The sequence below is a fragment of the Canis lupus genome, chromosome 20 (genome assembly GCF_048164855.1).
Source record: "Canis lupus baileyi chromosome 20, mCanLup2.hap1, whole genome shotgun sequence".
Classification (NCBI taxonomy): domain Eukaryota; kingdom Metazoa; phylum Chordata; class Mammalia; order Carnivora; family Canidae; genus Canis; species Canis lupus.
The window spans coordinates 55,719,342-55,741,761 of NC_132857.1; the positions used below are offsets into that span (position 1 = coordinate 55,719,342).

Consider the following 22,420-nt stretch of genomic DNA (forward strand, 5'->3'; position numbering starts at 1 on the left):
TTTCCCATAATTTTAGGTCTGTAAATTTGGTTGAAAATTCTGAAGACCTTACAACTGGGTGCAATCTCACCGTACCATAGAGTGTAAGCTTCACGAGAGCAGAGATCTTCATTGTCTTGTTCGCCTACCTGTTCACTCACATTTCTAGTGCGTGGAACAGCGGGTGTCACCTGGGCGGGGATCGATGGGGTATCCGTTGAGTTGATCCCTTCGTGGTGGCCGTGCGGTCCGCCCCGGCCTCCTGCGTGCACACCTGTGAAGCTGTGACCCCAGCTCAGGCTGTGGGCCCAGGCTGTCCCCCAGACGAGGCACATCTGCGGGCCTAATTGGCCCCCTCTACCTCCTCTTCTGCTTTCTGCCACGAACTCCCCTTTAGAGCTGGATAATTCTTCTAAAGGCTGAGCCCCCGACGGGTGAGGAGAGGTAGGAGAGTGGTTATTACAAGAAACTGCACAGAGGAAGTTTGGGGAATTCAGCTTACAAGCAGCAGGGTAAGATGGATCCTTGATCCTTCAAGCTTAGGATTTTCATTGACGGTGCCCTCCTGGGAATGTCACAGAGACACGTGGGCTGCAGAATCGGTTTAGCTTATGAATCATTCCTATTGAAGAGGAGATTTCAAAGGCACGAGGCTAAAACCCTCGGGGCTCTGATGTTCTGCTCACACCGATTTCAAGTGTGCGTGGGACTCTGGGGGATCTCATTTCTGTTGTGTTGACTCACTTTCACCCATTTTTGGGGGCAGAGTGGCTCAGAGATCACATAGATTAAAGGAAGCACGAGGCTTATTTGCCACTGTTCTGGACAGAGCAGGACTGTTCCCCGACACCCGAGCCTTGGCCGCCCTCTTCTCTGCATCTTGTACTCTCCTACTGTATACCCTGGAGACGCAGGCACGGCCATCCCTGTGCTGCCGCTCTGGCCCCGTGCCGGCCTCTCTTACCGGGCCCCAGGCCCCTAACCTTCCAGGCACAGTTCTTTATTTCCTAAATACCAGCCACTCCAGTAGCGGTGCCAAAGCTCCTTCATAGGCATGAGAGGGAGAGGGTCCATCTCTGATGGACCATATACCATCTTTGAGTCCATCAGTCTCTTGGTTTCTGGAAAATTATCAAATACACAAAACGACAAAAAATTGCAATGTTTAGATTCCCCCCACATCGTAGGGACTGTTCACAAGCGTAACCTTTTTAGCTTTGGGATTAATGCATCTTTGGGAGATAGAAGGTATTTGCTAAATGTCAGAAATTTCCATTGTAAACCGTCAAAGGAGAGACCTGTCTCCAGAGTAAAATCTTAGTTTGTGTTGTGCGTGTGGGGGTGAGAATCCGTGGGTGTGAGGAGATGGCAAAGACGTCTGTTAGCTCTTTAAAACTCAACTCGCAGACGTTTTGTTAAACGAGAGCATCCAGGGCTCCGGGTGTCTCACAGCATGAACCCTACAAGGCCCGCAGCGCTTCTCGGCCCCGAGGGACTGGACTCCCGGGGACCTAAGGGAACTGGCTTTTGTGCAGGTGACTCTCACCTGTAGCCCTTTCCTGCTCATCAGTTTCAAAAGGTTGACTGTAAGGGGTTTGCTTTTCTTCATTGTGTGACTTCTGAAGATCAGGAGCTCCTGCCCAGGGAGGATGGGGCTGGGCAGCGGGGAGCCCTTCCTAGTGCCCCCGGGCACACTCGCGCTTAGGTGGGTTCTTTCTGTCGGGTGGTTGTAGGTTGGAGAGAAGGTGGGGGATGTTTTAGAGGAAAACAGAGGAAAGGAGGAGCCCCGAGCTGAAGTGGTAGAGACTGTGGGAGACCAAGAAATCCAGGACGTTGGAATGCAATTAAATTAAAAACAAAACAAAAAAAAAAACCCCAACCAAACCCTGTAGGCTTGCAACATCTGAAAGGATTTTTTTATGTATTTAGAATTACACATCGCGATCTCTCAAAGGCTTTTGGAAAGGGGATGCTAACTCCCTGAATGGACAGAGCTGTCACATTTTAAAGCTGTTTTTTCATTTTAATCCCCTCATTTTGGTTCCGACATCTAGTGGTGATTCCATTACCTTCTATTGAGGAGAACAAACAGATAAGCCTACATAAAATTGGAAAGATTAGCTTCTGAAGATGGAGCATTTAAAGCGGATTTTCAGTAAAAAGTATGAAACACTCGGCGGTGTTGCTGGCACACTCGGTAGGACCTGGTCGTGCCCCCGACCCTGACCCCGGGCGTGTGCGGCCCGCGTTCCCAGGGCTGGCTGGCTCCATGGGAAGACGGGGCTGGGCCTTGGCTCCACCTGTGGGGCTGGGAGGCCTCTCTGGGCCCCGTGCCTTGCTTGTGGCCCTCTCTGGCACCGAGTTGGATGGACGGAGACGCGCTGCTTCTCCTTCTGCCCAGAGGGACACCTGGAGCCCGTGGAGGGGCACAGGCCACCGCGCTGCTGGGCTGCGCCTGCCAAGCGATTCTTAATGAGCCTGTCCGAGCACCAGTGCGCTCGTGTGAGCCGCCGGGCTCCTGCTTCCCCATCTCAAGTGCTTCAGGAAACCGTCCTGCTCGGAGGTTGAGGAGGCGCCTGGCGCTGGAACAAAGGGACTCTTGTTCTGGGGCCGGTGGCCTGGGTCTGGTTTCTTCTTTCATACATGCCCCGCGAAGGCCACAACCACAAGTGGGAGACGTTTTTGAAGAGGATTATGTAGGATCCAAGTATTTTTTTTTTAATTTTTATTTATTTATGATAGTCACACAGAGAGAGAGAGAGAGAGAGAGAGGCAGAGACACAGGCAGAGGGAGAAGCAGGCTCCATGTACCAGGAGCCCGACGTGGGATTCGATCCCAGGTATCCAGGATCGCGCCCTTTGCCAAAGGCAGGCGCCAAACCGCTGTACCACCCAGGGATCCCGGATCCAAGTATTAAAATGTTCTTTTTGTTTTCGGGGAGGAAAAAAGGTGATGAAGTGGACATTGCTTTGCTGGCCAAACCCGACCATCTCTCTAGGAGGGCGTTAGTCTTCTCAGTTCCTGTACCTTTGCTACGTCACTCTCCTCGCAGCTTCCCTGCTGCATCCCCCTCGCCCGTCCCCATCTTCCTCATCTTCCTCATCTCTCAAGATTTGGTGTCCCTCCAGGGAGCCCTCCCATGTCACCCTGGCTGGAAGGGACGCCTCTGTTCTCTGAATTTCTGCAGCTCTCCGCTTTTTTGCCACCATTTATTGCCTGAGGTGCGACTATCGTGTGTGTGTGTATTTTATTTGCAAGAGTGAAGACCTTCATGGAACACCTCTCTGTCTCATACACACACATCAACACTCCCCCAACACCACTCACACCCCCGTACTACATACATCACACCCACACCCACACCATATACCATGTATACCCCCCACGCACACACACAGGTTGTCTTGCCAGCCTCAGTTTACTAACATAAACATTCAGTTCTCATCACTCTTGGGCTGATGAGCTGGATCAAGCATCCCAGCCCCTAAACCTGTGGTAGATTTGAGTATTACTTCCGTGATCATGGGATTGGGAGGTATTGTTATGCCTCCTTCCAGATAAACATGTGTTTCCCTCTCGCGTAACTTTTGGGTGTGGGCTTCAGGGAAACAAAACAGGGAGTATCCCAGACTCATCCCTCGTTCTGCCTTGGTTCTTACCCTAACAAAGGCAAACAAAGGGATGTCAATATTTGTATGAGCTAGGAATCGATTGGAAGGGGAGGTGTCTAGGGAAATGGCTTTGAGTCCTTTGTAAATGATTTTTGGATTATCTCTCATTCTTCTTTGTCTGTGGGCCACTGAGGAGAAGCTAAAGGATTATGATGGATTATTGAAGGGTCCTGGGGGGCACTCCTCAGACCCTCTGAGGTGGATTGGCCCAAGGGCATCACAACATTTGACAGGACAGAGATCTGTTTTCACCGTCCTTGTCATTTCTGCCAGCAGTTTGCACAGTCCTGAGCCTGTGGGGCCTGATATTTGATGTTTACAAAGGCCTCTGAGTAGAAAGGTTACCAACATTGGAGAGATTCTGATTCTCAGAACATTTGGGGCTGTTTTCCTAGGATTCATGGTCTGGGATAGAAATGTATTTTCAGACTCTTCCGGTTAAACAACTAACAACTAACATCTGCTTAATGAGAACCTGATATGAGCTGAATAATACAATGCCAACATTTATTGTTTCTAAGTACTTTATGTATGCTGCTTAATTTAACTTCTGTAATAATTCTGTGCAGGAGACACTGCATATACTAAGAATCATAAGCAGTGGGAAGAAATACGTGTGCACTGGCCATCTTGCTTTCAGGGACTGTAGAGTCCAACAATAAGCCATATAAACACATCACATGATGTAGGGCTCTTAGCACACGAGTGCCTCCCAGGGGAATCCCCATTTTCCCAGGTAAGAGAGCTTTGCCAGAGGCCAGATGTTTCCAAATTCAACTTTTCACTTGCTTTCAATAGAATGGAAGGTCAGGGATCAGGTGCGCAAAGGAGAATTCATAATGTAAAGTGCTTTGTGGCCTGGGGTTAGTGCCAGAGTTCACATGGCTTCTTCCTTTTGGTGACTCAAATGGTGGCTTGAAAGGCAACCTGTCAGAGAGGCACTAACGGTGAACCCCCCGAAGGATAAAGAAGATCTCATTGAGGAAAACACAGCAGATCTTCCAGGTGTCAGGCGGGTTTAGAACCAGGATGTGAGTCATAGTGTTGGTAAAGGTTGTTGACTGAAGAGTAAATGGGTTTTATACTTTTCTTCCAGTTCCACTTTTTCCTAGAGTTTTATAACTTTCTGAAGGTCTCAGAGACTCTGGGAATACTCTTGCCCGTGATTACTTTAGACCTATAGACTGTGTGCCCTCATGGGTAGTTGAACATGGAACAGAGAAGAGCTTGGAAGTCCTTGCTAAGACTGCTACTCTAAATACCTCTAGAACTCTGATTTAGGAACTGCTTTCAGATACTATGGCATATCTTTTTGAAAGTCTTCAGAAACGGCAAATCTGGTTCTTTAAAAATGGATTTAGTAAAATAGTTCAAATCACAGAAGAATTCATCTGTTCCTTCACCCCTTAGATGAACTATCCCTCAAGCCCCCTTAGGATTGGAGGAGGATTGCTGGTTGCATGGGGAAGGGAGGGCTGGACCTCTCTGGTAGGAAAAAGGGGGATAAAAGAACAAGACACTATCTTACAAGTGGATTTAAATATTAGAAATAGCAAAAAATTTAAAACAAAAGAAACAGCTAAAAATTTATTTGTAACGTTACAGGCTGGGAAGTAGAAATTTTTAAGAAATTGGTAAAATGGCTTTTCTTGATTGGTTTGTCAAGTGATACTGAGGTGTTTGTGGAATAAGATTGTTAAAAATTTTGAGCAATGATGACATTAATGAAACTGTCTATCAGCTCTCAAGGTGGTTTTATTACAGCAGATTAATTTGGATTTATATATTCTGATCAGTTTGTAAATTCAAAACAGAGACCACATTTAGTATGTGACAGTCATCATATAATTCCAGTCCTCCTCCTGCCTTCCTTCCCTCCTGCTTTCTACCCACATCCTTACCCCCGTATACCGATTTGCTGACCTGAGTGGCAGCAGGAGCAAATATTTCAGAGCTCCAGAACCTCACAGAATAAGCTCTTTCCTGCTCGGTAAAAAACAACACATTGAGTTATTTCCATGAACTTTTGATCTGTTGGCATATCAGGTGGACCTTCAAGGATCAGGCAGTGTGTGTGGAAAAGGCGCTCCCTTTTCCATGGAATTCTGTTAGGAAATCCAGTGTGGTCCCTCCTCTCTGTCCATGTCTCTTGGCACTCTTTAGCTGCCTATACTTGTGTTTTTCACTCACTAGGGGAAGCTACATGACCCTCAACTCATGGGGATCATTCCGAGGATTGCACATGACATCTTTGACCACATCTATTCCATGGATGAAAACCTAGAGTTTCACATCAAGGTAAGTGCTATTGATTTAAGTCTAAAGAGAAGAAACTGGGTCCCAAATCATGTTTCTTAGCTTTCTTCTTTTTATGTGTATGTAAATGATTATTTGTATCTATTTTAAATTAAATGACGTGGTAAGCAAAGCCAGTTATTCAATTCCTTAGGTGAATACTGAGGAAATAATTTATAAAGTTATATATAAAGTATAAGCCTTCTAGGATAGAATCATTTTGATAGTTATCTGAATTCCACCTTTTACCCAGGGGATTTCTATAGATGCAGCTGGAATGTGTCCATGATTGGGTTAGGATAGCGCTTCCCAAAGTGTGTTCCATGGAACCCCGTACCTCTTTTATTAATAAGTGAGCTATCAGGGAAAAGGTTTGTGTGGCCAAATAAGCTGGGAAAATGTTTTGTTGAACAATGTTAAATTCATCACAAGTTAAATATGCTATCATATAATCCCGTTTGACGAAGGGCACATATAGTAGGTTACATTTTCCAGCTTATTTGACTGTGTACACATTTTCCCCCTTTTGAGGTATGATAGACTTGTGTTTTGAGGAGTACACTCTGGCAAATGTTGGGGAAGGTGTTATCCTTCCTTGTTTTTGTTTCTTTTTCTGTTTTTTTAAGCCATAACCTCTGTTACAGCTTAAAATTTGAATTGAAAGAGAGATTTCTACTCTCTGAACTTTCTTAGCTGTTTATTTATAACATTGGGTATTAGGGTTACATTCGCTGGAACTCCTTTGCTTGCAAGTGACTGAAAACCACCTGTTTAAGCAAATAGAGAACGTTGTTACACAACATAAAATTTGATAGTAGGCATGGGGCTTGGGGGTTGTGGTAAAGCAAGAAATCCAGACCCTGCTTTTCCTTTAAATTTTAAGCTAAAAAAAAAATTGAGATACAACTCATGTACCATAAGATTCATTTTTTTTTAAGTGTACAACTTGATGGTTTTTAGTATATTTCCAATATTGTACAACCATGATCTATTCTAGAACATTTTCATCACCTCCAAAGGAAACCCCATCCCTGTTATTGCAGTCCCTGCCTTTCTGTCTGCTTGCTTCAACCTTTGTCCGGGAGTCGGATGGCGGGGGGGCGGGGAAGGAACCATGACAGCTCCTGTTCCATATCCCTTATTCCTAATTCCTAATTCCCGGGAAAAGGGGCTCATTGGCCTAGCGTACGGCAGGGGTTGCCTGCCCTCAGCTCTGACTAGTGGTGTCCAGGATGCACACGGCTGGCTGGGTCCCCTCCATGGCAACTGGGGACAGTGTAGACAGGGGGTGGGGAAGAGACCGGGGCAGTTCTGAGAAGACTCAGAGTGGAGCAGAGGAGCCAAGAAGCTGACCATCCTTTGAGGCTGGGACCTTAGTGCCCTAAGGCTCGTCATTTGAGAGATGGAAGAACGGAAGTTTCAAGATGTAGCGTTGGATGGCCAGAGTCACACATCAGGTTATAGGCATCTGAGATTAATTAGACTCTTGATCTGACCAACCCTCCATGCACCATCTTTCCCATCATCTTAAACTTTCCGCCCTTGCATTCTTCTGCTATGTGCCTTTCCTAGATTATATAAAAACAAGGCAGCAACTGTTTGCCCCATTATAAATTAGATCCAGCAAGTTTTTTTACTTTACAAATCTTTTTTCCTCCCTCTGTGGGCTAACACAGGTTTCTCCTTGCCAGGGTTCTTTAATATCTAAGGATACAGAAGCCTGTTGCTTTGATGGGATCAAGATTGAGGAGCTTAGGACATCTTTAAGGCTGTTTGCATTTAAATAACTTAAACTACTGTAGGGTTCTTATGGGGATAATCCTGGAGTAAGATGTTAAACCAATTACTGCCCTCAAAGTAGGGTCTTGTATTGGAATCTTATTAAGATAAAAACAGCCCCAGCATGGGGTGGGGAAGGGGAGGTGGAGAGAAGGAACAGCACCCACGTCTCCAGGGCTGAATTTTACAGTCTGCCTTCCCGTCCTGCATGTGTAGTTTATGCTCCCTTATTTCATATATCATAATTGTAAGTGGGCAGGCTAGCTATTGACTGCTCTGTATTTTGAACTGAGTAGTGACAGGCTTAGTCAAGAAAAAGAGGCTTGATTAAAGCAGTATTTATTGAAAAGCTGTTCCTTAAAGTGAGCCCCAAAGAGCTTTTAAATGTTATTTCTGAACATGCTGTTTCTTAATGCAAAGCAACACATATTTATTTTTCTTCCAGTTGGTCTCACAAAGTGTTTGAAATGACAAAAATGACAAAATCGCCCCCCTCCCCACCCCCTAAAAGCAGCCAGTATTTTCTGTGGTAATTAATTAATAAATAAATAAATCAGAGGGTTTTTTCCTTCTTATTTTAAATGTGAACAGGATTTTAATTGCCATATTTGCTAAATATGTAACTTATGACTGTTTTTAGTATAATTAATTTCCCTGTAATCTATGGAAATAAGGACACGTGTACATCTCAAAGATAACAGAAGTCTTTTTTTTTTTTTTGAGATTTTATTTATTTATTCATGAGAGACACACAGAGAGAGAGAGAGAGAGAGGCAGAGACACAGGCAGAAGCCAGGTAGCCTGCTGTGGGACTCGATCCCAGGACCCCAGGATCACTACCTGAGCCAAAGGCAGACGCTCAACCCCTGAGCCTCCCAGGTGCTCCAAAGATAACAGAAGTCTTCATGAAAACCAGATAGTTTTGAAGTGTGTTGAATGTGTTGGAACTAGGGTTGAGTTGGCTGCAAGGAGGCTGAGTTAGAGACATTTAGGATTAGAGGCCAAACAGACCCTAGGATTCCAGCCACAGGGAGAAGTTTCAGGAGCAGGGAGTCTTTCCAAGGTCAGCTAGGTGTGTCTATGACGCACAGGGCTTGGTGACTGGGGAGTTTGACAGATGATCAGGCAAGCTCAAGCTGTTAGGCAGGCAGGCAACTTGGAGAGGATGCCCAGCTACACATTCCAGAGTTCAAAGCCAAGACCCCAGATCTCAGGGAAGCTGGGAAATCAGGAGGCTCCAGGATTCAGACAAGGTAATGAACCCGAGGGGTGAGGCCTGGTGCTGCTGGGTTTGGGAGGCTTCACTGCCCCTAACCAGAGGCAGGACTAGTCCAGAGCGGGGATGCCAGGGAGAGGTTTCACCCTATAGACTTACACCTCAGCTTTACAACTTTTTTCCTTCCTTAACAACTTGTTTATCCATTCCTTTGTGTGGGTTTCAAAAACCCATGAACACGAGAGTAAGAAAAGTTGAAGTGGGAGGTAGAAGGCAGGTGTAGACAAAGAGTGCAGGATCCTAGAGAGAATTTTTTACCTCATCAAGTCCAGTGGCATCATTCGGCAGATGGGAAAGCCAAGGCCTGTAGTCCTGGTTACATGTGAATTAAACCCCCACGATCACATGTGCAGGTAAAGTTTTTTTTTTTTGGATGTCAGCTGCCCTAAGAACGACCAGGGAATTTAGAAGCAGATTCCTTGGTTCTTGGAGGTTCTGATTCGGGAGGCCTGCAGTAGGGTTCACGACTCTGCAGTTTCAGCAGAGGCTGTGGGTGATGCTGATGCCTGCGAGGCTGGGCCTGGGCTCGGAGGGTCACTGGAAGGCTTCCTTCCCCTCTCACAGTCTGGCCTGTCTCTCACTAAATCTCATTTTGTTCAAACCCTTCCTGGACTCCCCAAAGCTGGGCACCGTCAGTAGCTCTCCCCCAGTTGCCCTTGAGCTCTTGCAGCTCCAAGCCGACTGTCCTTGTCCCAGTCCCCACTTCCTTCATGTGACTGTTTGGACCTGGTCTGGTCTGCTGACCCGTGTCAACGTCACGCACGAGGAGAGGCATCCCGACTGGGACAGCCACTCGCCAAGAACGTTTTCTGTCCCGGCCTTTGTCCTGCCTGGAAGTGTGCTTGGTGCTCAGCGAGGGCGAGAGGGAGAGTCCTCCCGTGAGTGGCTGAGGAGCGCCGGGTCTGCCGATGGGCTGTGACGGCGGCTGTAGTGCGGCCGGAGAGTGGGGAGCGGCCGGGCTCTGCCGCGGGCCTCGGGACGCCCGATTCGCGCCCCCTCGCTCGCTCGTCCTCGCTGCGGCGCCGCCGGCTGTCAGGAGCCCCGATAAGGCTGTTTTTCAGACACAGCGCGGCATTTCTGCTTCAGACTCCGTTTGTTTTTATCTAGGTTTCCTATTTTGAGATCTACTTGGACAAAATCAGGGACTTACTTGATGGTGAGTAACCTGAGTGCTTGTCCTCTGGTCGTTCCTTAACTAGGGCCCGGGGAGGTTGAAGTGATCCACGGCACTTCTGCGTAAGGGGCCCATGAAAATCTGTGGAGCCGCTTTACTGCGTTCACGCCCCCGCTTACTCTCCGCCAGGGCTTAACCCTCCGTATGGCAAAGACATTAGAGTTGCCTGTGTCCGGTAACAATTTCTCTTTTTCCTTCAATACAGAATCTTTAACTTCTCTTTTCTCCTCCGCATGCCGTCATCGTTCTCAGTATCCAAGACGAACCTGGCTGTTCACGAAGATAAGAACAGAGTCCCGTACGTGAAGGTATGAGGAAGACTTGATGGTGCGGTTGACTTCTCTCCCGTCTCTGTCGTCACAATAGTTACAGAATATGCCCAGAATATTACCTGTACGGTGTATGTAGGTATTTCGTCGTGTTCCTTACATTTACTATTTATCTGGTTAAAAAATAGACGTTTAGTTTCTTCAGTTGTATCTCTATGTGAATCTAACACAGACGTCTAATGGCATGAGGTAAGAAGTGGAGAAGTGAACAGATATTGGTCATTCACACGCACAGAGGCTTTGATAGTGGAAGTGATTGTTGGTGCTTTGCAGTTAGGGGAAGCCCACCATGGCATTATGTCTAGAACTTCAAAGAGTCTAAGTTGGTGGCCAGAATGAAAGGCAAACACAATCTCATCCATTTCCTTTTCTGTCCCTGGTTTTCTTTATTTTCTATTTCTATTGCTGTTGAGTACGCACAGGTATTTAAGAATCTAGGAAAAGTCGGCATTTCTTTTATGGCTTACTTCTGGGTTTCCGAGGGTGGGCTCAGACTGCTCTGTGAGGTGGAGCGCGTGCCGTCGGCGGGGAGGACGAGCCGTCGGACCAGCACGGCAGCCTTTCTCTTCATCTGCGCCTCTAGAGAAGAGGGAAAATGTTTAGCTCCTTCAAAGAGAGTCGCTTTCTAGTTTCTGATGGTGAAGCTGAACTGCTTCTTTTCCAGGGGTGTACCGAGCGGTTTGTGTCCAGCCCCGAGGAAGTCATGGATGTGATAGATGAAGGCAAAGCAAACCGACACGTGGCTGTAACAAGTAAGCCTGGTGTGGCGTTTCCTCCCCTGTGACTTGGGATACCAACGTCTGCCCGCCCCCCCGGGAGGGGGGGGAGTGGGTCCAAATGAGATGATGTCGGGGAAGGCGATTGTAAAGCAGCGGCTCAGAAGCAGATGCGCGGGTGTGTGCGGGGTGGGTGTCTAAGCAGGTCATGGGAAGTGGCACCTGTTATGCAGAGGACTCTCGGGAATCCTGAGTGAGGCCCGCGGGGCGCCGGTAGCACTGGGGAACTGGACACGGGGGAAAATGACCAATCAGTCACGTAAAGGGGATAAAAAGCTTCTAAATGCGTTTCAGCCACATTATTGCTCAGGTTAAAAAAAAATGCAAGCCAACAAATTTTGTATGTCGGTCATCGGTGTGGAAAGAAACCACGTTAGATTCCTGCCCTCTGTGAAAAAGGGAAGGAAAAGCAAGGAGGAGCTCAGAAAGCAAACTGGGGGCTTTATTAGAAGCCTTTCGAGGCTGTGTTAGTACCAAACACATTCAGGTCAGCTTGCTCACCCTGCTCCTCCTTCCTCGGCGTGCGCACACATCTCTGGGAAGTGGGTCCTATGTTGTTAGAGCAGCAGAGGTCCCTGGAAAAGATGGGGGCTGTTTGTCTCATCCAGAGGGATGTGGACAAATCAGAGTGAGTTTGTATGGAGAGGAGCTGAAAAGTAAAAGGGGTTTGTAGGTTGAAAGAAAGAAAAACTCGGAGGCGAACCTATGGACAGTGTAGTATTTCTTCACCTGTCCAAGCTTTGTAGGAACCAGTGGGGAAGCCACCCAGGACTATTGAAACCATGAGTGGCTGGTTTTAACCGACTGCAAGAACCCTCTGCCCCCGATACTGCCCCCAAGTAAAGCCCCCCACCTGGAAGGGCAGGGAGCTCCCTGTGTGGTGTACAAGAGGTGGAAGCACCAGTTGCTTGGCTGGTCTAGCCTCCCTAGCTCTCCCACCCAAGGCTCTGGGATTCTGTGATCCAGAACTGTAATTCTCTACCTTTTCTCTACCCTGGCATCCTGACAGCTGACATTAGCACCGGCGGCAGATTTCGTAGGTGAGCCGGGACAGGTACACGGCGTAGGTTAAATTCCACCTCTTTCTCTTCTGCTTCCACATACACTTGAAAGAATGCAAGACTGACAATCTTCTAGTCATAGCATCTCTCATTTATAGAGAAGGTATTTACTTGATTTCTTAAGCTGTTACTAGTCGTGAATTATTCATAGCATACTTGACAATCCATCTTGGCCCCTCAGTTCAGAACTGTAGGTGCGGAACATTAACTATTTTTCTTGTCATTCTGGTAAGGTGGTTTTTAAAATCATTGTGGGAAAATACCCGTAATACAAAACTTCAGCAGAGTTTTAACCATTTTTAAAGGGTACAATTCAGTAGCGTTAAGTCGCCCATTCACGATGTTTTGCAGTCATCACCACTGTAAATGAAAGGCAAGAATGGCAGAAAGGCATATTTCCAGAATTTAATCATCCCAAGGTTAAACCTCATGTCCATTGAGCAATACGCCCCACACTTCCTCCTCCCAACCTCTGGTAACCACTATACTATGTTGTGTCTCCATGAATTTGACAACTCCAGGTACCTCCTGTAAGTGGAGTGATACAAATCCTCTTGTGACGTGCTTGCTTCACATGGCATAACGTCTTTAAGGCTCATCCATGTTGTAGCATACGTCAATGTCCTTTCTTTTTAAAATGCTGAATAATATTCTCTTGTATGTATATACTACATTTTGTCCATTCATTCATCCACAGATAGACACGTAGACACTTGTGTTGCTTCCACCTTCTGGCTGTTGTGGATAATGCTGCTATGAACATGGATGTGTAAATATCTTCTGTTGAGGTTTCTGCTTTCTTTTGGGTATACACACAGAAGTGGAGGTGCTAGATCTACGTTCGCTCTACTTTTACATTTTTTAAGGAACTGCCACACTGTTTTCCATTGTAGCTGCGCACCATTTTATGTTCCCACCAAGAGTGCATGAGAGTTTCAATTTCTCCACCTCCTTGCCAACGCTTCTTAGTTTCTTTTCAAAGATTCTATTTATTTATTCATTCATGAGAAACACAGAGAGAGAGAAAGAGGCAGAGACACAGGCAGAGGGAGAAGCAGGCTCCATGCAGGGAGCCCGACGTGGGACTCGATCCCGGGTCTCCAGGATCACACCCTGGGCTGAAGTCGGCGCTAATCTGCTGAGCCTCCCGGGCTGCCCCACTTCTTAGTTTCTATTTTTGTTTTTAGTAGCCATACTAATGGGTGTAAAGTGTTATGTTGTTGTGGTTTTGATTCGCATTTCACTAATGATTAGTGATGTTTGGCGTTTTTTCATGTGCATATTGGCCATTTGTACATTGTCTTTGGAAAACTGTTCAGGTCCTTTGCTCAGTTTATAATTGGATTTCTTTTCTTGTTGATCTATAGGAGTTCTTTGTACATTCTGGATCTCAATTCCTTATGAGACATATGATTTGCAAATATTTTCTCTCATTCTATGGGTTGCCTTTTTGTTCTGTTGATGCTGTCCTTTCATGCATAAAAGTTTTTAATTTTGATAAAGTCCAATATAAAGTCCTTGTTTTTTATTATTGCTGCTTGTGGTTTTGGTATTATTTCCAAGAAATCATTGCCAAATCCAGTGTTATGAACTATGCTTTCTTCGAGATTTTATAGTTTTAGCTTTTTCATTTGGTTTTTGATTAGTTTTGAGTTAGTACATGGCCTGGGTAAGAGTCTAACTTCACTTTTTTGCATGTGGATGTCCAGTATCCGGTTTGGTAAAGAGACTGTTGTTTCCCCACCAAATGGTCTTGACACTCTTGTTGAAGATTATTTTACCATTTTATGTGAGAGTTTATTTCTGGGCTCTCACTGGTCTGTCTATGTGCTTGCCTTTATGCCAGTATCACACTGTTTGATTCCTGTAGCTTAGTAGTAAGTTTTGAAATGAGTAAGTGTGTTCTTTTTGTTCTTTTTCAAGATTGTTTTGGGTATTCAGGGTTCCTGGGGATTCCATATAAATTTTGGGATGAACTTTTCTATTTCTGCAAAAAACACGACTAGGTTCCTGCTATAGATTGCATCAAATCTCTAGATTGCTTTTGGTAGTATTGACCATTTTCACAATGTAAAGTCTTCTGGTCCAGGAATGTCTTTCCTTTTAAGTGTGTCTTCTTACATTTTGTAGTTTTTATTCTTTTTAAAGTTTTAAAAAGATTTTACTTTTTTAAAAGTGATCTCTATAACCAATGTGGGACTGGAACTTTTAACCTTGAGATCCAGAGTCGCAAATTCCCAGCCAGGTGCCCCTCATTTTGTAGTTATTAGAATACATGTCTTTCATTTCTTTTGTTAGATTTACCCCTAAGCATCGTATTCTTTTTGTTGAAATTTTATTTATTTTATTTATTTACTTGAGAGAGAGAGAGAGAGAGAGAGAGAGAAAGAAAGAATGCACCTGTGCCCGTGCACGTGAATTGGGGGTCAGGGGTAGCAGGGTGAGAATCCCAAGTCGGCTCCATGCCCAGCACGGAGCTGGACACTGGACTTGATCTCACGGCTCTGAGATCATGACATGAGCCAAAATCAAGAGTCAGACACTTAACAGACTGAGCCACCCAAGCATCCCTCTTTTTGTTGATATTTTAAATTGAATTATTTTCTTATCAGATTGTTTATTTTTAGTGTATAGAAATGAAACTGATTTTTACATATACTGCTTTTGTATCTTGCAACTTAATTCATTTATTAATTCCAACATATTTTTTGTGGAATCTTACCCCCGTGACCCCCCCCCCCCCCCATATTCTGGAAAGATTTTTTTGCCACCAAAAGAAGCAGCTTTTATTCATGAACTATCTCCAGAAACCAAAAGGACTATGTACCCACTTTCAGCACCTCCTATCCTCTCTGGATCTCACATTGCTCCACCTGGGGAAGGGAAGAGATATAAATTGCCTTTGGTTTCCCAAAGCCTCAGTCTTTCCCTTCCCTCTGTAGTCTTAGAAATTCAGTAGCAATACTGTTGTTTATTTTTTCAGCACTGGCTGATGCAGCTACTTAGGAAAAATTATGGGTGAAGGAGTCTGAGGGGAAGCAGTTGGAGGAGTAAGGGTGATGCGTAGAGAATAGGAACAAAGCCTATCAAAGGTCCTTCTGTCCTGCCTCAGTGGCTTGCTCCTTCATTGGTTGCATTTCTCTTTATGCCAAATCACACCTTTTTTGAACCATATTGGGGATTTCCACTGCCAGCCCCAGAGTCATGAGATGATGTAGTACAAACACATTCCTGGCCCACAAAGGCTGAAAATGATTGGTCAGGCATATTTTGCCACCCTGTACACCTTCCATCGAGTTCAGAGGCTGTAATTTCTGGAGCAGTAGTGGGATATGTGATAGGAATGTCACACTCAAGTGACATTGGACATTCCAAGTCCAAGACTCATAGTTGAGGAGGTAGGTCATGGATATACCATCATTTTCCAAACTACTGAGTCCCTTCCTAGTTAGATTCCAGTTGGAGCCAATCATTGTCTGCATTCTTACTGTTTTCCACATGCTGGATAAGAAACTGGTAATCCTCTTTGAGTCTCTGCACCCACAACTCACGATCTTGAGGTTGTTAGTCTTTAGATCTTTGACAAGGGTGCCTGGAAAGGCACCTTTTTTTTTTTTTTTTTTTTAAGATTTTATTTATTTGAGAGTGAGAGAGCGAGTGCATAAGTAGGCGGAGCAGCAGGCAGAAGGAGAGGGAGAAACAGACGCCCTGCGGAGCAGGGAGCCCGACGTGGGGCTCGATCCCAGAACCCTGGGATCATGACCCGAACCGAAGGCAGATGCTTAACTGACCGAGCCACATAGGCGCCCCTGGAAAGTTGGTTTTAATAAATGATTGCTAGTGGGAATTGAATAAGACCATCCCTGGGATCTCTGCCTGCCACGGTTAACAGAGACCAGGGTCCAGAAGGATTTCTGTTTCTAGTACTTGATACTAATGAAGCATGTTTATTTTTTAATTTTAATTTTTTTTTATAATGTCAGAAGATCATGTAATATCTTGGAAATATAACTTCCTTTTTTTTTAAAAAAGACTTTTATTTATTTATTCATGAGTGACAGAGAGAGAGGGAGGGGCAGAGACACAGGTAGAGGGAGAAGCAGGCTCCATGCAGGAAGCCCGACGTGGGACTCGATCCCGGGTCTCCAGGATCACACCCCGGGCTGCAGGCAGCGCTAAACTGCTGCGCCACTGGGGCTGCCCTGAAGCATGTTTAATACTTGAGACCTTCTGTGTGCCTATATGGGTCATCGAACTGTATTCAAGAAAGAAAAATAGCCTTTAATCTTAAGGTCATAATCCTTCCTTAAGAAAGCTTGTGACACTACTGAGAAGGCAAAACTTGCTGAAGGTGGAATACGCTGGGTCGTAACCAGGGTGATGAAGGCTGATGAAGGACCACAGGGGAGGGGGGCAGAAGCTGCGAGCTCTTTGATCTCTTTTTTTTTTTAAGATTTTATTTATTTGAATGAGAGCGAGCTCGAGTAGTGGTGGTGGGGGTGTGGCAGAGGGAGAAGGAGAAGCAGGCTGCCCATGGGCAGGGAGCTCAGTGCAGGCCTGATCCCAGGACCCCGAGATCACGACCTGAGCTGAAGGCAGACACGTAACCACTGAGCCACCAGGCGCCCCAGCCGTGAGCTCTTGGAGGCCGACGGCCTGCCTGGAGCGGGACGCTACAACACGGGGGCTTCTGGCACGGTTAGAGGATCATCCACCTAGATTCCTTTTTTTTTTTTAATTTATTTTTTATTAGTGTTCAATTTGCCATCATATAGAATAACACCCAGTGCTCATCCCGTCAAGTGCCCATCCACCTAGATTCTTAAGTTTTTTGCCATGTGAAGATATTTTAAATCTTTTGTTGTTGTTGTTGTTTTTTTTAAAGAAACAGAGGTCTCAGATACTATTTATTTATTTATTTATTTATTTATTTTTATTTTATTTTTTTTTCAGAGACTTTTTAAAATTGGACTTAACTTGAAAAACTGGAGCGATTACGCATGATTCGTTGTGCTTTTTTAGATGAGAGGCCTGCTACCTAAACTTACTATCCTTTGCAGAGCAGTAAACTATTTTTCCTTTTCAGACATGAATGAACACAGCTCTAGAAGTCACAGTATCTTCCTGATTAATATTAAACAAGAGAATGTAGAGACCGAAAAAAAGCTCAGTGGGAAGCTTTATCTAGTTGACTTGGCTGGGAGCGAAAAGGTAATTGGTTCCTTATTTGTATTATCTGTAATTTTCCCTGTTATTTGCTTCAGTGTGCAGTGGTATAATTTTTATGCCCTTTCCATTCCCTGGTTTTAAAGCGCTGTTAAAGTCTCTGGTGTGGTGCCAGCCAGCACGCTATTAAATTTCACCTTCGTTTCCCGGCTCCCCTTTCTGGTCCTGAAGTCCCCTCTTCTCATCAAAGGAGGTACTTTGATTGCCAGCTCGGATTTATGCTGACCTGGCCCCAGTGATGACGTTAGGTCCGCGCTGGTGTGAATTCAGCCCGGGCAGAGGCCGTCGTGCGAATGCGGAGGGACGTGACCTGTGGAAAGGGAGGATCCTGTCTTGTGCCAGATTCACGTGGGCCAGAAACGGACCCTGCCGAGGACTGAGGCAGTCCTGCCCCTGCAGGATTGCTTGCCCGGAGGAGACCTGGAACCTGGGGCTCTCTCTGCAATAGGGCCTCACGTGGGCAGCTGTGCTTCCTTTAGGCCGTGAGGCTTGACGCCCTGCCCCTTCTCTGGTTTTTGTCCGGGCTCTCCTTTGGGGTCTGTCCCATGGTCTCCTAGGAGCTGGCCACAGCCGTCCTTTAGACCAAACAGGCTCCCCAGAACCTCCCACCTGCCCCCTCCCGGCCCCACTGCCACAGCACTAGCAGAGGTCCCTGCTGCCACACCCAGTTTCGGGGCACTGCTTGCCTTGGGTGACCTCACAGAGCAAGTCCCTGCGCCCAATCCCAGGTGGCCTCCATCATCGCTGACATCGTGCTGACCGTCCCCAGCAGGGCTGGCCCTGAAGCTCGGCCAGTCTCCTGAACTGCGTCATTGACCTCCGCTTACTGTGCCCCACCACTGAGTTGCTCTCCGCCAGGTTATGGCCACTAATGCCCACGTAAGTAACGGCCACTTGAAGTGTCCTCCTGTACACATCTGCTATGAGCGGAAAGTCCTCTGGATATTCCTGGAAAGTCCTCTGATTGGGAATCCCGACTTACGCTGGTACAAGCTCGTAACTTTCATTAAACAGACGTGCACCAGAATGGGAATACGGAGCAGCGCGGTTTAGTCCTGGACTCACTGTTGGCAACCGGGCCGCACTTCGCTGCCGCACCAGCAACACGGGTCTGGAGAAAGAGCTCAGTGGCCCCTCTGTCCTTCCCGGGTTTGCCCTCTTTCCCTTTCGAGCACAGAGATGAATATTTCGGGCCTAAAAGCAGCTGAGAACGCGTCATGCTGGCAGTGTCGCCTGCACAGTGTCGGGGGCTCTTGCTTTCGGTACTTGTGGGGCAGTTTACAGTTGTGGTCCCGTGCATGGTTTCTTTTGCTCTCATCTGTTTTCCTTTGCCCTAAATGTGTCCACGTGAATGTGTCCGTGTGATGTGCTGGGACAAACGACCTTAATCCCCAGGTGCCCTAAATGGTGTCGTCCCTCGGGCTGGCAGTGTGGCAGCCCTGGGCTCAGTTCCCTTGTCTGTGTCGCCTACTTCGGGGGGTCAGGATGCTCAGCTATGAAAGCGCGTTCATCAGCACTGGGTGAGGAGGCTGGGCTTCTTGGTGACCCATCAGCAGCATTGCTTCTCTGGCTGCGGTGGTGTCTACACACACACGCACAAAGTTCTCGGAGAGATGAGTCTCTATCATATTTGAACACATCACCCTCTGGACGTGCATTCGTTTCTACCACTTGGAGTCTGTCCTTTGTCCGCATCGCCAGTAGTCTTTGCACAGTTTGTGATCCTGTCCCTGCTTTCCTGTCTTCAGAGAGCAGCTGCTCCTCCTGCATCGTTTGTCCAGCCCGCAGAGCCAGGAAGCACGCTGGCTCCCCTTTGCCCCTCGCATCTGTAAACTACTTTCTACCTAAAGCAGATGCTGTCGCTAGGACATCGCCGGGAGTCACACAGCAGAGGAGGACCGTGTGTGATCCCTCTGGCTGCAGAGGAGAAGAGACAAATCCACAGTGTGATACACGCTTTCTTGACTTTGATGCCCTCGAGTATCTTTCAGACGATCGTTCCCTTTTTCCTCACTGTGGGAGTGGATAGGGGGGAGAGCAGAGTCTGGACAGCCGCCCACTACCTCTTGTCCTTTGCCTGAAGCTGGAGCTCATAATTTACATTTCCCCAAAATGTCCATTCATCGTGGCCAGGACAGTGTTCTCACTTCAAGCTCCCCTTGGGGCTCCCTCCAGCGTGGAGGCTGTAGCTCAGGCGCGCGGGGCCCCGGCCTTTCTGTAGAGACGGTGCTCTTCCTCTCGCTCTCGCTCTCGCTCTCGGAGCCTGCTTTCCCGGATGCATGTCCCCCAGGGAAGCATCTGCAGCTCCACCACTGGAGGCATTTCAGCCGTTCCCCTAAAACCTAATTGAGAGGAAAATGACAATAAGACAGAGCAAGTCCCCAGCCTCAGGCACAAGGGAAGGTTTGATCAACGTGATTCTTACTTACTTTTACTTCTTCTCGCGTTCCGGGAGGATTCCCGTCCGCCTCCCGAGGTCCCCAGCCCCGGGCCCTCCTGTGAATCGGACTTTTCATCTGGGTGCTTTTGCTGTCCCGCGCAGCTCACTGCTTTCTCTTCCTCCTCATAGGTCAGCAAGACCGGTGCCGAAGGAGCCGTGCTCGATGAAGCTAAAAATATCAATAAATCTTTGTCTGCTCTTGGAAACGTGATCTCTGCCTTGGCAGAAGGGACAGTAAGTGATGCTGTCCCCGTCTTATTAAGTGATATTATGAGAAGTTGCTTTTTGGGTCTGTGTCCCCTCTTTGCCACATACCCCAGAGATTAGTTTGTTTTTCTTTAGAAAGGGACAGAGGGAATCTGGCTGTAGACACCCTGCTTGCTGGGAGATCCAGTCCATTTAAAATATATGAATGGTGATGCTAATTTCCTACGACCCGGGTCCCGGAATGGGCAGTCTGAACTTTGGCCAAATCCAAAGACCCAATGTCCCCATCTTGCTTGTGTGTTTTTTTTTTTCTCTGAATGGACAATGGCTGTAATAGCCAATACTTTTTTTTTTTTTTCTTTCCTAAATAGAAAACACACGTGCCATACCGGGACAGCAAGATGACTCGGATTCTTCAGGACTCTCTGGGCGGGAACTGTAGAACCACCATTGTTATTTGCTGTTCTCCCTCTGTCTTCAACGAGGCTGAGACCAAGTCAACACTGATGTTTGGGCAAAGGTGGGTGTGGTCTCTCGTTCCCATGCTCTGAGCTGGGTCTTTGGTGCAGGGCGTGAGGGGTGAAGGGCTAGCATCAGCAGGAGGTAGAGTGAGGGCCAAGCAGTCCATGACAAAATTGCACCCAGCAGGTATTGGCTTGTAAACTGAAGGCATCGTTCACCAAGGCCAAAGGAAAACTTAACGTTTTACAATAATTGGCAGAGATACGCCAATCAGAGGTATGATATTTGTAAAAAGTGCTCATACGTAGTATAGATGTGATTGCTGGTAACTCAGTGCAGTGTTGCTTTTGCTCTTCACAGAATAAACTCTCACTCTCGGGTTCACAGGATTTCGAGTGTGAACAGCTCAAGATTGATAACTATCTTTAACTCTAATATTTGGGTTCCATTACACAGATGCTAATAGAACAGCCAGAAACTTGGATGCATGTAGGGTACCTGCATAAATAGGAAAGGGGGCGAAGGAAATCCTCATGCTAACCTTGGGAGTGGGAGGTACACACTGGATGCTGAGGAGAGGGCACGGCCAAACGAGATTTCCTGGATCTCTGAGAACTCACAGGTGGGCAGGAGGACAGTGCGGTAACCCTGAGGCGTTCATGCGTGTGGGTCCGCATGCGCCTGCCCAGCCCTGCCTGCTGCCCAGAGCTCGCCTCCCTTGGCCGTGGTCCCTCAGTGCCAGGTCAGCGTGCGGCTTCCAGGGCCACCAGGCCCTTCCATCCTGAACACCTGTGCAGCCTTCGGACAAGTCTCTGCTGCCTTATTTGTAAATGGGTGCACAGAGCTCTCCCCCTGCCTTCCTCCTGGGAGTGTGCTGTGTGCTCCTGCCTGAGAAATAGTTTAAGGTGCCTAGAGGAAGGACAGATGGGGGTGGGCAGGCTGCATGGGAAATTGTTAGGGCTTGTTTAAACTGCATTAAACCCCAGTCATTTCCTGAGCCCACAGCAGAACATAGAATTACCCAGTCATGGCACCTGTGGGACGTCTAAATAAATAATAATTACATTGAAATGTTGTAGAACTCATCTATCTTTTAAACTGGATTTGGGTCCTGCTCAGATCACTTCCTTGATTAGTCAAATGCTTAGGTCAGTGAATTGTGGTAGGAAAATGCCTGCTTTCCTCAAGGGTCATGAGATACCCCTAAAGCAGTATCAGCTTATGGGAAGCACAGCTCTATGGTGATCATCTTTTTTTTTTTTTTTTTTTTTTTATTGGTGTTCAATTTACTAACATACAGAATAACCCCCAGTGCCCGTCACCCATTCACTCCCACCCCCCGCCCTCCTCCCCTTCCAACACCCCTAGTTCGTTTCCCAGATCTTGCCTGCCCTGTGTCTCCTGGTTTCTCCATCTTTTTTTTTTTTTTTAAGATTTTATTTATTTATTTATTCATGAGAGACACAGAGGGAGAGGCAGAGACACAGGCAGAGGGAGAAGCAGAAGCAGGCTCCATGCAGGGAGCCCGACATGGGACTCTATCCTGGGACCCCAGGACCACGCCTTAAGCCAAAGGCAGACGCTCCACCACTGAGCCACCCAGGCGTCCCCAGGTTTCTTCATCTTTAACGGTTTTCTCCAAAGACATGTTTGAGCAAACCAGCACCAAATGCATTTATGGGGGAAACATAAAAAAATTTTTTTAAAAAAATTTCTCACTTGCAACGTAAAAATAGTCTGAATC

The 22,420-nt window shown here is 46.8% G+C and overlaps 1 protein-coding gene across 1 annotated transcript in view; it reads left to right on the forward strand.

Moving 5' to 3' along the window:
- Positions 1–22,420, forward strand: part of KIF5C (kinesin family member 5C) — a 148,750-nt gene that overhangs the window by 56,835 nt on the left and 69,495 nt on the right. The window contains exons 4-10 of the mRNA XM_072789139.1: positions 5,845–5,949; positions 10,109–10,157; positions 10,428–10,483; positions 11,169–11,256; positions 17,428–17,552; positions 20,137–20,241; positions 20,586–20,734. Coding sequence (XP_072645240.1) covers positions 5,845–5,949; positions 10,109–10,157; positions 10,428–10,483; positions 11,169–11,256; positions 17,428–17,552; positions 20,137–20,241; positions 20,586–20,734 — 677 coding nt within the window. The remainder of the gene's footprint in view (positions 1–5,844; positions 5,950–10,108; positions 10,158–10,427; positions 10,484–11,168; positions 11,257–17,427; positions 17,553–20,136; positions 20,242–20,585; positions 20,735–22,420) is intronic.